Source organism: Phialemonium atrogriseum, assembly GCF_030411735.1.
Source record: "Phialemonium atrogriseum strain 8032-3 unplaced genomic scaffold QBC33scaffold_8, whole genome shotgun sequence".
Classification (NCBI taxonomy): Eukaryota; Fungi; Ascomycota; class Sordariomycetes; order Cephalothecales; family Cephalothecaceae; genus Phialemonium; species Phialemonium atrogriseum.
In genome coordinates, this window is record NW_026848145.1 from 351,989 (window position 1) to 365,591 (window position 13,603).

General features: G+C 52.9%; 3 protein-coding genes across 3 annotated transcripts; 2 read left to right on the forward strand and 1 right to left on the reverse strand.

The window, feature by feature from the left end:
* Positions 1 to 910: 910 nt before the first annotated feature.
* QBC33DRAFT_533677 (U3-containing 90S pre-ribosomal complex subunit-domain containing protein) lies at positions 911 to 2,378 on the reverse strand. Its single transcript, XM_060427483.1, has 5 exons — positions 1,912 to 2,378; positions 1,608 to 1,785; positions 1,487 to 1,532; positions 1,324 to 1,429; positions 911 to 1,272 (listed from the first exon to the last, which is right to left on the reverse strand). Exons 1-5 carry the CDS (start codon positions 2,141 to 2,143, stop codon positions 1,091 to 1,093), a joined length of 744 nt encoding a protein of 247 aa, XP_060284998.1. The 5' UTR covers positions 2,144 to 2,378; the 3' UTR covers positions 911 to 1,090.
* Positions 2,379 to 3,616: 1,238 nt separating this feature from the next.
* On the forward strand, positions 3,617 to 5,187 carry QBC33DRAFT_606208 (uncharacterized protein; the record flags this gene model as incomplete). Its single annotated transcript, XM_060432297.1, has 7 exons — positions 3,617 to 3,704; positions 3,769 to 3,889; positions 3,954 to 4,044; positions 4,110 to 4,244; positions 4,297 to 4,348; positions 4,418 to 4,466; positions 4,518 to 5,187. The coding sequence occupies 7 exons, from the start codon at positions 3,617 to 3,619 to the stop codon at positions 4,816 to 4,818; spliced, it is 837 nt and encodes a 278-aa protein (XP_060284999.1). The 3' UTR covers positions 4,819 to 5,187.
* Positions 5,188 to 6,773: 1,586 nt separating this feature from the next.
* On the forward strand, positions 6,774 to 8,211 carry QBC33DRAFT_359928 (ras family-domain-containing protein). Its single transcript, XM_060423910.1, has 8 exons — positions 6,774 to 6,891; positions 6,967 to 6,998; positions 7,168 to 7,194; positions 7,257 to 7,336; positions 7,392 to 7,414; positions 7,476 to 7,504; positions 7,565 to 7,822; positions 7,888 to 8,211. The coding sequence occupies exons 1-8, from the start codon at positions 6,863 to 6,865 to the stop codon at positions 8,058 to 8,060; spliced, it is 651 nt and encodes a 216-aa protein (XP_060285000.1). The 5' UTR covers positions 6,774 to 6,862; the 3' UTR covers positions 8,061 to 8,211.
* Positions 8,212 to 13,603: the final 5,392 nt, after the last annotated feature.

A 13,603-nucleotide genomic window follows, 5' to 3' on the forward strand; every position in this document is an offset into this window, starting at 1 on the left:
GGCCCGTTCGGCGGCCACCCGTAGCGAGCCCATCGGCGTTTTCCGCAACCCATCTAAGGTCCGCCTTGGGAACCGATCTCCGGTGTACAACCTTAGCTAAAGGTCTTGCCCAGAGAATAGGTACCTCTCGCTTTCTTAGTCTAATTAACGATTTCCTGCTTAGTCGAATGTGGGAGTCGTTGCATTGCATACGAGACTCCTATGCGGAAACACCGTTCAACTCTTGACCTCGCTAATGGCCCCATTCAGAGGCCTCCTCGGAGAATGTCCAAGAGGGCGGTATACAGTGTAGCGGAAACCCCCTGCGGCTTCCTTCCCTCCCGGACCCGATAGATTGACGTAACGCATGACACGGGACCATTTGGCTCGGCAAACGGGTTCTGACACGGCCCGTGGCACGATCAACGAGTAGGTAGCCCTGCCTCAGACCTGGGTTCACTTGGCGTCACCAGGCAGGCTGACTAAAGCCATATGATACATTGTTACCAGTCGGCCCTCTGGCCAGAACGGGCGTAGATCACGAAGGGAGAATTTGGAATGCCTCCCCACTTGGCTGAAGATCCCGAGATCTTGTGATCTTCTGGGACAACGGCGATAATTCGGGCAAATGATTACATGCGCAGTCCTATGCCAGTTTCTCGATCCCGGCCAGCTCTCGCCGTGAAGCCCACTGAACCCAGACAGGCGAGGAACGTATTTCGCCCGAGACCTTGCGAGTACGTGACTGGAGCATGGCGACATAACTTGAAACGGAAGAGAACCTGTATTTCCGAGGCTTCGCTTCATTGTATCGTAGCTACAATCCACAGCTGGGCAGGAGTGGCTCTAGCAAGGCCCGAGTCGGACAAGTGATGGAGATGTGTCCTGGCAGCGCGGTCACATCGCTCACCTCGGGCTTTTGATGTAGAGGGTCACCAATAAGATGGGAATTGACAGGCGTCGGGTATCGAAATTTGATGACTTTGCGAAGGTGCCCTCCTCGCTTTCTCCCCCTCTCTAGCCCCTATCCGCCAGTCCCTCGGAGGCACAAAATAGACAATTACATCACTAATTGCCTTCGCGTGTACGACAGGTCTCACCGCCAGAACGGTCAATAGAACATCAAATCGACAGGACTTTCCGGGTCCGCATATCTCTCCTTGAACTCCTTCCTAGACAGCCATCTGGCAAGGGGGATCATGGTATCTCCCGAGTCCATGACCCCGCGCTTCTTCTGATCGACGTGCGAAGCATCGATCACGACCCTCCTGAGGTGTTCTACAGAGAGCGCGCCTGCACGCTTGTCAGATACCAACGCTGGTCCGACCAGGGAAGAGGACATACCATTGTCGAGGAGATCCATCAGTCGCACGGGAGTCCCGACGGCGATGCCCGTTCGTGCCTTGCTGAGGAACGAGACAGCCTCCTCTAGCTTGATGTGTTTTGCAAACTGGCTCTGGTCAGCAAGAAACCCTCAGCCCGGAGCGGGAACTGGCTTCAAACTCACCAGCTTTGCCACCGGTGTCCCCTTCGTCTGGAACTTCCTCAACGACCTATTTTGCCCGGTAAGTTAAGACCACGGCGGACGAAAAGAAGGGGCGGGGGGATGTTTGCAGAACCCTCCATACCTGACAAGCTCGGCAGCGCGCAGGCCAGCCCCGGTGACGACGATGGTGTGCGGGGCGCCCTTGTCTTTTGGGGCTGCCCCGAGCTCCTTCGGGTCCTCGACGAACGCCTCCAGGAAGTCCGGCAGATTCTCCAGCGTCCGCGGCTTCGCCCACGAGGTGGTGTCCTTGATGAAGTTGGCTTCAAACCCGACGGTTCAGAAATTAGCATCGCCGTAGCCTTCCAACAACAACAAAAGGGGGGGTGGTTGGTTCTCAAGCAAGGAGCAGGCATGGGTGCGTGCGCGGGTGTGCTGCTGTCCCTCACCTGAAATGTACAAGTCCGACAGCTCGATCGAGCTCAGGTCGGTGCCGAAGCGCCTTGTCTTCTGGGCGAGGTGGTCGGCCAGCAGCTGGCCGTCCATCCGCTCAAAGGCCTTGTTGAGGCCGGCCTGGGTGTCGATGTCGGCATCGTCTTCCTGGGCTCGCCTTCGCTTCTTCTTGCTGCCGCCACCCTCGTCCTTCGAAGGCCTCTTCCTGGACTTCTCTGCGGTGGCCATTGCCGTATCCTTGCTGCTTGACTTGCGCTTCTCAAGAAACGTAGCTCCAAGTGTTTGTGTGTCTCTGTCCTGATATTCATATGCGAACCGCACAAACGAAAGGTGAGGGATACGAAATCTTGGTCTGAGAGATTACAAATACGGTGAATAGGAGAACCCTTATTTGCCAAGCCTCAGCTTCTAGTTTCTCTCAATGGTAACAGTATAGACGGGTAGTTAACTCAGTCAGTTGTCATGAATGTGTATTGAGAAACCTCTAAATTTTCACTGGAATCAGACAGTCTGACACTGTATTTGACACAGTATTGCCAGAGCAATTGCCTCTGAATAGCGGGTCTTATACCGCAGATAATCCCCTGGCGGGTGTAGATGACACAGTGCGCCACACCATATAGTGTAGCGTGGTGCCTGTTGACTTCCTAAAGCACTTATGCACCTAATCGTTTCCAGGTCACCTAGGTTGGCTTCAACTAGGTAAGCCACAGAGCTGTTTCTATCTCCAGCTCTCAATGTGCATCCGCATATCACTAACTAGATTCCCGTAGGAACCATTGCAATTTTGACCCCTGTCTATATGTAGTGTGACTGAGTCCATCACATAGAAGTCTTATCACATTTCTATCTGAGCGTGGGGGTTATTTGCTCCTGGGTCGCTGTGGGGTAAACCCCTCTCCGTCTGTTGGGACTTCTCTCGACATGACGACTTGACCAGTACCTACTGATCTACCTACCTAACTTATCCTGTTATATTTTAAGCACTTATTGTCCACACAAGACCAACACTCGCTGTACATACTGCAGCTCTCCCGTTTCGGTGCACCTCGAAATATTGGGCACGATATTGTGATACGCCCAGTGCGTGCTTCTGTCCGTGGCTGATATCTTGATCGCAGGGACATCTTGCCGGAACCAGGACCCGTCGCTCCCACAGCGCCTTAGTTGGCGTTTCTGAGCTCGGTGCCCTTTGGTTCAGGCAGTCTGCCCTATCGTTTAAGCGATTCTCCTGTCGTGGAACGACTGGCGGGTCGTTCGTGGGCTTTTGGGTCGTGTCCCACAGTCCGCGATGGCGCCTCAGACACACATACCGATAGTGAGTGCCTTGACACGTTGTATTGCATGTCCCACGCTCTGACAATGGGGCATCCCTGCAGGCTGCCAATGTGCTTGGTGTAAGTGCAGGAACCCCAAGCGCTACATGTTGGGTGACACAAAGTTGACCTCAACTTCGTCCGTGTCGGAAGACAATAGGTACAGGTATGAACGCGGCCCTCGAAGAAGAGTTACCTACCGCCTTTGGCTGACAATTCTAACGGGACGCAGTGTAAGAACGGCCCTTGTCAATCTCTGTCAACATGTTATGATCCGTCTTGTCCTTGAACTGACATCGAGTCCTCACTTGTAAAGGCTCTGGTGTGTCCAGGTCAGTCCACCTTGCCCAGCCTGTAGGTTGCGCAATCCTGCTGATACTCTGTGATGCAGTTGGTCCCACAGATATGGACAAACTGGCGAACCAAAAAGACGGACGGCCTGCCTGGTTCCATGATGTTCTTGTGGGCAGCGTGTAAGTCCTTCTGGCGGAGGATGGGGCCAATTATGTATCGAGACTCTAACCAGCTGGCTCTCAGGCGGCCCGCCGTTTGGAGTATATGCGATTGTCCAGAACTTCAACCTGCCGATCCAAATTCAACCCCAGATCTTCATAGCTTTGTGTTTGATTAGCTGGACCCAGATCCTTGTATACCACAGGTGAGGAGGAGGAGACACCGGCGACCGGCCAGAAATACCGCAAACGGTGCTAACGCCCTCACAGCAAATGGCCCACCTGGAAAGCGTGTCTCCTTGGCCTGGCCGTTGCAGCTGTCTTTGCAGGCATCGAGGCGGCACTCATCATTACTATAAAAGTGCGTACTCGCCTTCTCGGGGAAACGGGGAGCCGAGCGATAATGAACTGACATCTATCTGCAAGCCCATTTACAGCAGGGGCAACGGCTTGCCGATCTTAATTGTTGGCATAGTGGCAGCAATCTTGCTCGCAGTGGGCCTGCTACCTCCTTATGCAGAGCTGTGGAAACGCCGCGGCCGAGTCGTCGGCATCAACTGGGTATGAAAGCAACGCCAGGGAGAGCGCTGGCCAGTGCTGACTGGGGCTGTAGATCTTCCTCACAATGGATTGGTTCGGTGCGTTCTTCTCGCTCATGGCTCTCGGTAAGTGTTCTGGCCAGGCCGTATACGGTTAACCGCGATCGTCAAGGATGGGCTAACGTGACCCCGAAGTGGCCCAAGACACCTTTGATGTCCTCGGCGGCGTGCTCTACATCATCTGGTAAGCCCAGGCAGGCCTGTAAGAACGCCACCGAGGCTAATTGAGACTCAGTTGTCTTCTCGAGATAGGGATATTCGCTTCGCACATCATCTGGCGAATTCGGACACGGAAGATCCGCGAGGAAGCAGCTGCACAGGGAAGGACATTTGACGACATCGCCCTTGAGCACGACGCCCAGGAGATTCCGTTCAAGTTTGCCGAGAGGAAGAGCCGGAGGAGTGAGCCGCCATCGGGTGACGACGAGGCCAGCCATAGGGCTGAGGGTGACGGTGCAGGCTGTGACGGTGCAGGCTTGGATGGGCCGAAGGCGTCCAGTGATCACGAGCCGGGACCTACTGCGGTTGACCGCTGACGGGGTGTGTCGTGGGGGAGTTTGGGGACGGGACATGCTCTCCCTGCAAGTTGGAGATAGTGCGTTCCGGCGAGTCAGATGGCCAACCACCTTGTGTGGAGGTAGAGCTACTAGTACTGCGTACAGACTCCAAAGCCGGGCTTTCCCTGGTGTCAAGCATCTTTAGCCGGACGCCTCTAGAAACTAGGTAGCCCTATCGACTAATAAAGCTGATCGACGGCCTAAAGCGTCCCTAACAGAGTGGAGGGTCGAGTACGGATTTATTGCGGATTAACGAGTCGCTGAGAATCTGCTCGCAACCTCTGAGGGTCTGCCCTCTCAACCAAGGCCCTTCTTGTGGCATCTCTCGTCTCGTGATCTCGTGATCTCATGATCCTTGAAATAGGACAAATACAAAAGCACGAAGTCAGGCGTTGACTGGCAATGATCGTCCAGGGGAAGGGGAGACAAGCGGATGAGGGGTAGGGGGCGCGAGTCCCTTACGAATGAAGGATGGGTCAAAAACCCAAGGCCATGGCGAGATCGCCGACGGCTCGGCTTGGCGCGATATTAGCCCCGACCACAAAACCATCAAGGTCTTCTAGGTTCGCCGACCGCCAGTCAGAGAATAGGAGCTCGGCACTTGGTCTAGAACTACTGAACTGTAATTAATACTAAGGGAAGTCGGTCGTAGATCGATTGGATAGGATCTGCGGGGTCGCAATGGGCACATACGAGCGGCGAATTATCTGGAGTCATGAAGCATCATCATTCATCGGAACCAATCCCAGCTCTCCTTGGGGTTGGGGGGGGAGGATCCAATATCGAGAGCAGCTTGAGCAGCTGCTGGAAAAGTTGTTTATTGGAGCTGGATTCAGGGTCTGACTAGTCAAAGTGGGACGGGCACAAAAAAAGAACGGGAAAATGACTAGAAAGGAGAGGATCAAAACAGACAAGGGAAAAATGACCACCACTGCGCCCGTAAGCTCCTACTCGCCATGACCGGGGAAGTAGTAGCCTGCAGCTCTACTGGCCCCATTTGCGCTCCTAGCTTCTGCCTCCGTCCACTTGCTGTTGGCAAGTCCCATGCAGGTCTGTGTGGAGCTCCTGAACGCGCATATACTACCTTCGCAGGACGCAGCACGATAGGAGAAGGAGGCTGGCCAAGCTGGGCCAGCAGAGGAGCAGCAGGCATGGAGGCTCTGATCTAGCGGGACTATCTATTCGTATATTGTATTTTAATACTTCACCTCCTCTCCTCGCTTGCTCCCTCTTCTCTCTTTCAATCACGTCAATACGACGTCTTGTGCCCGTGTTCCTGTTCCTTTTTACCCTGGTTTTTGTGGCTGCGGAGAGCAAAAAACCCCGAGATTCGGCCCCTGCAAAATCATCACTGCCGACCCGCAGACGACGCAAGGGCATCATCACTGCACACAGTTCTGCACTGCGCACGCTGCACCACGACCTCAGTTGTGGCGATTCAGAGCTACCAGGATTGCCCCTAGTTGCCCGGCCTGCTTGCTGGCAACGAATCGCCCAACCAGACCGCCCAGGGATTGTTTCGTCTAGCCACGCCAGGGCTCAGAGGAAGAGGTCTTTCTTATCCCTCACTCTTATACCCTCCTTGCCCGCCTCGAGATCTCGAGATCTGCGGAAGCGACGACACCTTATTAGCACCTTAGCACCTTAGCTCCTACTTTATCTCCAATTGTCCCAATCGCCCCGAGTTTGCCTGCCCCGCGAAGAGCTCCCTGCCCACACACAGCCGCCAATAGCTTCAACTGAGGTACAAGCCGATCCACCAAGTGGGCCACTCACATAGTTATCATCATCAGAACGCGAAAAGCGCTGATCGTCAACCATCATCCACGAGAGAGGAAACTGCATGCCGCGAGCTCTAGGCTTGGTATCTTTTGAGCCGCCTTCTAGGCGTTCCCGTGGAGTTGGAGCGTCAAGCTTGGCCAGCAGGAGTTAGCCGGACAACGGCCGAAGGCTTTCGGGCGCTCTTGGGCCGGTTGGGCAGTCATAACCTCCTCCAGAGCATGCTCCTCACACCATAACGGCCATGTCGTCGAGATACCAGAACCAGCCTTGGTCTGTTCTCTCTCTCACCGTCTCATCCGAATCCCCCCTTTTGCCCGCGTATGTGCTGATTCTTTTTGGATCCAGTCGTGAATTCCACATAGTCGTCCTAGGCGCAGGTTTGTCTCTCTCAGCAACTCCGCCCCCCGCCATTTTCACCCAGATTCACCCAAATTTTCTGAACAGGCGTTTAACCCCTCCCCCCCTTTCGGCCACACCCCCCTGTCGTTTCTTCCGACATCCCCCACGTCTCCCGAAGCTCTGACCACATGCTGATTCCTCGTTTAGGTGGCGTGGGGAAGAGTTGCCTAACTGGTAAGGCCCTACATCTCATGGGTACCACGTGAATGAGCTGCTGATACTCGCAACCCATTCAGCCCAGTTCGTTCACCATGAATGGATTGAGAGCTATGACCCCACAATTGAGGACTCGTACCGGACTCAGGTCTCGATCGATGTACGTGTGGCTAACCCCTGGGTGCCCGGTTGGACTGTACTGACTCCCTCCGCAGGGCCGACAGGTTGTCCTGGAGATGTAAGCCCCCCTCCAACCTACCTATTTTGGAACCTCCCGTCTCTAACAACAAGTCGTGCAGTCTGGACACAGCTGGGACTGATCAGTTTGGTAAGTTTTGTTGTCCACCAAAGAACCGAGAGCCGTGCACGGCTCCTGACACGAGAACAGTGGCCATGAGGGATCTCTATATGAAGACCGGTCAAGGATTCCTCCTCGTCTTCAGCATCACCTCCAAATCCTCCCTCGCCGAGCTGGTGAATCTTCGCGAGGAGATAATCCGCATAAAGGACGACGAGAGTGTCCCGATAGTCATTGCCGGCAATAAGGCAGACCTGGAAGACCAGCGGGCTGTCGAGCGGGCCAAGGCATTCTCCCTCTCGCAGCGCTGGGAGGCTCCGTATTACGAGACCAGTGCGAGGACGAAGAGTAGGTCTAAACAGCTCTCAACTCGCTCCTTTTGGCGTTCCTCCACCCCTGACTCATGTTCCCAGCAAACGTCGACGAAGTCTTTGTCGACCTCTGCAGGCAGATGCTACGCCGTGATGACACGTACGAAAACACCAACGATGACGACTTTTACGACAAACAGGAAGGCACCAACCCGTATGGGATAAGACGGCGAAGGAAAAGGAAGCATCGGGAGCACAGATGCGTTATTCTATGACCCTGTTTGGGTTTTGTTTTGTTTTGTTTTGTTTTTCTTTTGGCATTGTTAACTGGGTTGCGTCAACCGCGATGGAGCGGTATGAACCATCAAAAAGGAACGGGCAAAAAAACAAGCATTTGCATGCTGTCGTCGTCGCTCGATATCGGGCAGCTCATGACACGGTCTGACGGGGTGCCCCCCCCCCGGGCTTTCCCCCCAATTTTTGCTTATTTGCCTTCGAAACTGAGAGTTTCTGTCCGGGGTCGGAAGGAAAAGACTAAAAGCCAGGTACTCGCTCGCAGCGCAAGCCACGGACGATTATGTTATTGTCTTCTCTGTCTTTCCATTTCATATACTTACCATCTCGGGGATATTTATGCGCCCACCTTCATTGCATGAGGTATAGAATTTGGTGTCTGTTTGATGCAAGATATGACAACCGACGCAGTCGGGATGATTTCTGCACGCCAATTACATGACAGGTTGGCAGCAATCTAAACAGTAAGCTTCTCCATAGGTATAGAGGGCAAATTCCAGTCCATCATCTCCTTGTCTGAAATTAGCACTCCCTCCTGCTGGGCCGAATGAGATGCTCGAGCATGGTGCGAGTCCGGTTGGTGTTACTCCTTCCAATCATCCAACAGTCCATGATATGTTTCCCTGTCCCAGCCTCACCTTGATCACATATCCCATTCGCAGTCACTACTCTCCTTGAAGGCCCCTCTTCCACTCTATGTCTGGGACGTCGAGAACGAGTTTGCTCTGGCTTGACTGCCTCACGTCCGCCAACAACCCCAACTAACGCCGATTTCTCGACGCGGCCCTGCGGCCCTCCAGCCCCTTGCTTTGTCCACCACCTCCCCTGAACAGAGAGGAGGAACGCAAACATAGCAATAGCAAGGAAATGAGGTCTTCGGTTGCCGGGACTGGGGGCCACCGCGACGACCCAGAGGTCGAGTGCAGGAGCCTTGCAAACACAACCCAGTTCCGTGTACGGGTTTACCGAGTCGGATACAGATACCACTGATTAGCCCACTGAAGATCAGGGACGGAGACTGGTATGCTTGTTTTCTGGGACTGCAGAGATGATGGGCAATATGGGAGCGATGGCTTGAGAAACAAGAGAACAGAGATGGCCTCAGAGTCACAACCGACATTACTGTTGTTTTACAAAGCTCGCGTCGTTCGTTGGTCGCAGAGTTGCCGTCGAATAAATTGCACTGATACTACAATTTTCCCATGTTGGATAGGACCTCATCAGGCATGGCAACTACAGCGCCGATCCCGGCCAAGACAGCAGAACGGAAATCTATCTATCTCACGGCGAGTGGTGTCTAGGAGCGGCCGCAGGAGCGAGAAGCCGGTCTATGCCATTCTTGGCCTTATTTAGCTACGGGCCTTCTTCGTCTGAAGGTGTGGCCACGGCCCGTCCGTCTGGGAATCCCCGACTTTGGAGCCGAGGCATGGAAAAGCCATGTGGGCAAGATTGTTCATGTCAGACCTTATAATAATTAAAGAAGCATGACGAGGGCGGGCCGGGCGGGCACCAGCAGATTGCGTGGACGGCTACCTGCTGGACCGTGATTGTTGTGGTGATGCGTGCTTCAAAGCATGATTTCAAGTCACGGACAAACAAATGCTCTCTCTCCCGTCCAGCTTGTCGGGGAGCCCGCCGAGCGGGTGGTTGGGAGTGTTGGGTATCAGACGGCGGGTAAAGGTGACGGTTGTCTCGAAGGCCGAAGGGAAAAAACAAAACCCACCAATTTAAGCCTTGTCGGGGCTTCTGGAATCCGTCCAGATGCATTCTGAAACACGACACATGGTGTTGTGACCTTCGGTAATACCCGTCTTGGAGATGGGATGGATGAAAAAAAGACCTGGCTCGAAAACGAAAGATGATCGCCGATCCACGAGACAGGGAGGATTTGCAGGATACACTGCAAATCATCTATCTCGTGTGCCCATTTCATGTATATAAATCTTGCCAGTCCTACAGCACAGGGGGTTTGTGCAGAAACCGAGATTGGGCGGTGGTGGGGGCTGACGCTTTCACGCTTTGCCTGGAAATTGTAACGAGTCAATTGGCTGCAATTTGAATAAGGTGAAAGCTACCTAGATTACGCATGTACTTAGTAGGCTGTGCAGGCTGTGCTTAAAATTTCCCAAAACGTTCGCGCCGCACCCGTGAAAATAGTACAAACGAGGGCATTTCCAACTTTGGATCTCCCTCACTCCGTCCCATCTCTTTTCCTTCCCTCCTTGTTTCGTTTCATACTCCACGTCGCGTATGGGGTTGCCGCGATCTGAGAGCCCTTGGGCACCCCGGCTTATTGTACTTGGCCTGACCAAGCTTTCCTAACTTGTGGTTTGGTAGAGCGAGCGGAGAGGAAGTTTTGTTTGTAAGTCCGTGCACCCACTAGCCGGCCACCCCCTACAACCGGCCACCCCATTTTTGGCCAACGCGCCTTACACCACCACCCTACCACTTCATTCCAACGCGTATTGCTTCCATATTTTGATCCAGTATTTACCTACTTTGACTACTCCTAGGCTAATTCAAAGCCCTTAATTCGATTACCATGGCCAAATATACCGAAAATGACCTCCAAGCTGCTATTTCTGCCGTTCAAAATGGCTGCCCTATTCGCAAAGCTGCCCGCGATTACGGAATTCCACGCACCACTTTGGGGGACCGATTAAAAGGGGCTGAATCACGCAAAGATGCCAATTCTTACAAGATGAGGCTTTCTATCGATCAGGAAGCTAAGCTAGCCAAATGGGCCCTGATCCAGGGTCAATTAGGCCTTCCACTCAGCCATGCCCAGATCCGGGATTTTGCAGGCCGGATCCTCCACGCAGGAGGAGACTCACAGCCACTTGGAAAGCACTGGATGCAACACTTTTTGCAACGAAATCCAGAAGTCAAGACGCTTCCAAGTAAGCGGATGGATTCTAAGCGTGCAAATGCTGCATCTGCTGAGGAAATACAGGCTTGGTTCGACCAAATTAAGGCTATTCCAGAGATCCAAGGTATTCTTGGAGAAGATACATGGAATATGGATGAGTCTGGGATTATGGAAGGTCTAGGGATCAATGGCTTGGTTGTTGGGTCCTCAAGCCTCAAGAGAATCCTCTCGAAAACTCTGATTGAGCGTATTTGGACCTCATTTATTGAGTGTATCAGCGCAAATGGAAGCTTTCTACATCCCTTGGTTATCTTCTCTGGAAAGACAGTTCAAGCGCAATGGATTCCTGACAATATGGACCCATTTGATGGCTGGAAGTTCATCAGTACGAAAAATGGTTGGACTTCCAACCAGATTGCGTTAGACTGGCTTGAAGATATCTTCATTCCAGGATCCCAACCACCAGTCTCTCGCGCAAGGCTTCTGATTGTTGATGGCCATGGAAGTCATGTCACAGATGATTTCATGTGGAGTTGCTTCCAGAATACCATATATTTGGTTTTCTTACCACCTCACTGCTCCCATCTTCTTCAGCCACTTGATCTTTCCATCTTCTCCCCCTTGAAGCAAGCATATCGCAAAGAGCTTCATAATCTGGCCATCCAGTCAGACTCAACGCCAATTGGAAAGCAAAACGTCCTTATCTGCCTTGAAAAGGCCCGGAAACTTGCTCTTACACCAAGGAATATTCGGTCTGGGTGGAAAGCTACTGGCTTGTGGCCACGAAACCCACAAAAGCCACTCCAGAGCCAGCTGTTACTTCCCAAAGAGCGAGAGAAGTCCCAGGCTTTAGTTACAGCATCCCAAGATACTCAGATGCTTCCAGCTATTCAGCCAATCCAGTCAATCAACTCCCAGATTAGTATTGCAACTCCACGTCGTGGGCAAGAGATTCAGCAATATGGACGAAGGTTTCCAACCAAGGCTAGGACACATTTGGAGGACAGGCTTTTGCTTAGAAAGGCTGGGAAAAGTCTTGATGACAAGAACTTCCAGATTGCCAGCCAGCAGCGTGAAATTGAGGCTTTACAGGCCATAATTGAACGTTTACGGCCACAGAAAAAGAAGAAGGTTAAGATGGATCCAAATGACCGCTTTATTGGAATCGAAGCAATCATGAAGGCCAAGATCCAAGTCCAGACGTCAGGTATAGTCACTGAGGATACTGAGGATTACGTATTTGAAGAGATGTGCTTTCAATTCCAGGTGGATATATGTAAATAGCTTCATTTTTGGGTAGTCTGGGTGGGTATAGGTTGGCTAAATCCGGATCTGGAAGGTGGTCGGTTATAGGGGGTGGTCGGTTAGTACGTGCACGGTCTTATGCGTAATTCGAAGAAGGACCGGGCGCCCTCCTCGCGTGGGTTTCTTACAAAAGGGGATGCTGCAGGTCACCGCGCTAGTGTTTCCGATTGGTGTGGTCTCAGCAGCTGATTCGATAGAGCTGTCAGGGGTTTCCCAAACGTCCGGGGTCACTCAAAAAAAGGGAGAAGAGACAAGCACTCTCTGCTGGCACTTACACAGTACTCTCTGATTCGATCTTCTGATGCGACCAGGTGCTCACTGGAGAGGATTATTGAGCAAGCTATCGAATCATCTAGCCTCTCTTAGATGGCAAAGCCAAAATGCAATTGCAATGGTCAGTGCTGGAATCATGAATTTTGAATTGAGTGATCAGTGAGTGCGTGTACGCAGTACTTGACGCAGTGCTTGTTGGTTGAAGGTGGCTTGCTCCTTGGGTGACATGGGTTCATTTCCCTGGTGCGTGTCTCACCAACGATAGAAGTAGGAATACAACACCAAATTGCCCTTCTCGTCTTGCTTCTCTCCCCGTATACGACACAAAGAACGCAGCTGCTTTCGCCCGATTCCTTCTTGACTCTCGTTATTTCTGTTCCATCTTGCCGCCTCTCAGAGCAGTCTTGACGACTTTGCCCGTTTCAATCGTTTTCAGTCCCACAATCCAGCATCGCGGACTCTGATAAGCACACGATCACGGCGACACCAGTGAATTACGTTTCGCCCTCGCAATTGCCTCTACCTCTGTCTCTTCCTCTTCCTGCGAACGCCTGCAACCTGTGCTTGATCTCCTTTTGATCCTCGGCCTCAGACACCGAACCTGGCCCGCCGCTCACTACTCGTCCTGCATCCCGCAATCCTGAAACACTTACACTGCACTGTCGTGCGACACCCAAGACCCCTTCGACCTTCTCTGGCCCCTTCTTCCAACTGGACAGCCTCGATCTAATCTCGTCGTTAACTATCTTCCAGTGGCGGCTTATCAGCTTCAACTTTCGAGGCAAGTTATACGAACTGTCTCTGTTAGCGTTTGTCCTCTTGCGTTGGCATGCGTGGTGAGGTCCTCACGGGTCGAGCTTTGGGACAAATAAACACGACGCACGGCTCCGCTGGGGCCACAACGCAACCTGCCAGGTTCTCGAAACGTCAAGTGTACGTGATCTCCCTTCTTGACGGGCCCCTCCTGCGACCCGCGATCCGGCTGATTAAGTGTCCCTTGTCTGGACATGGCCGATGGCCAGGCGACCTTTCCGTGCCAGCCCAGCCTCCCACGGCTGGTCCGGATCAGGCAATTTC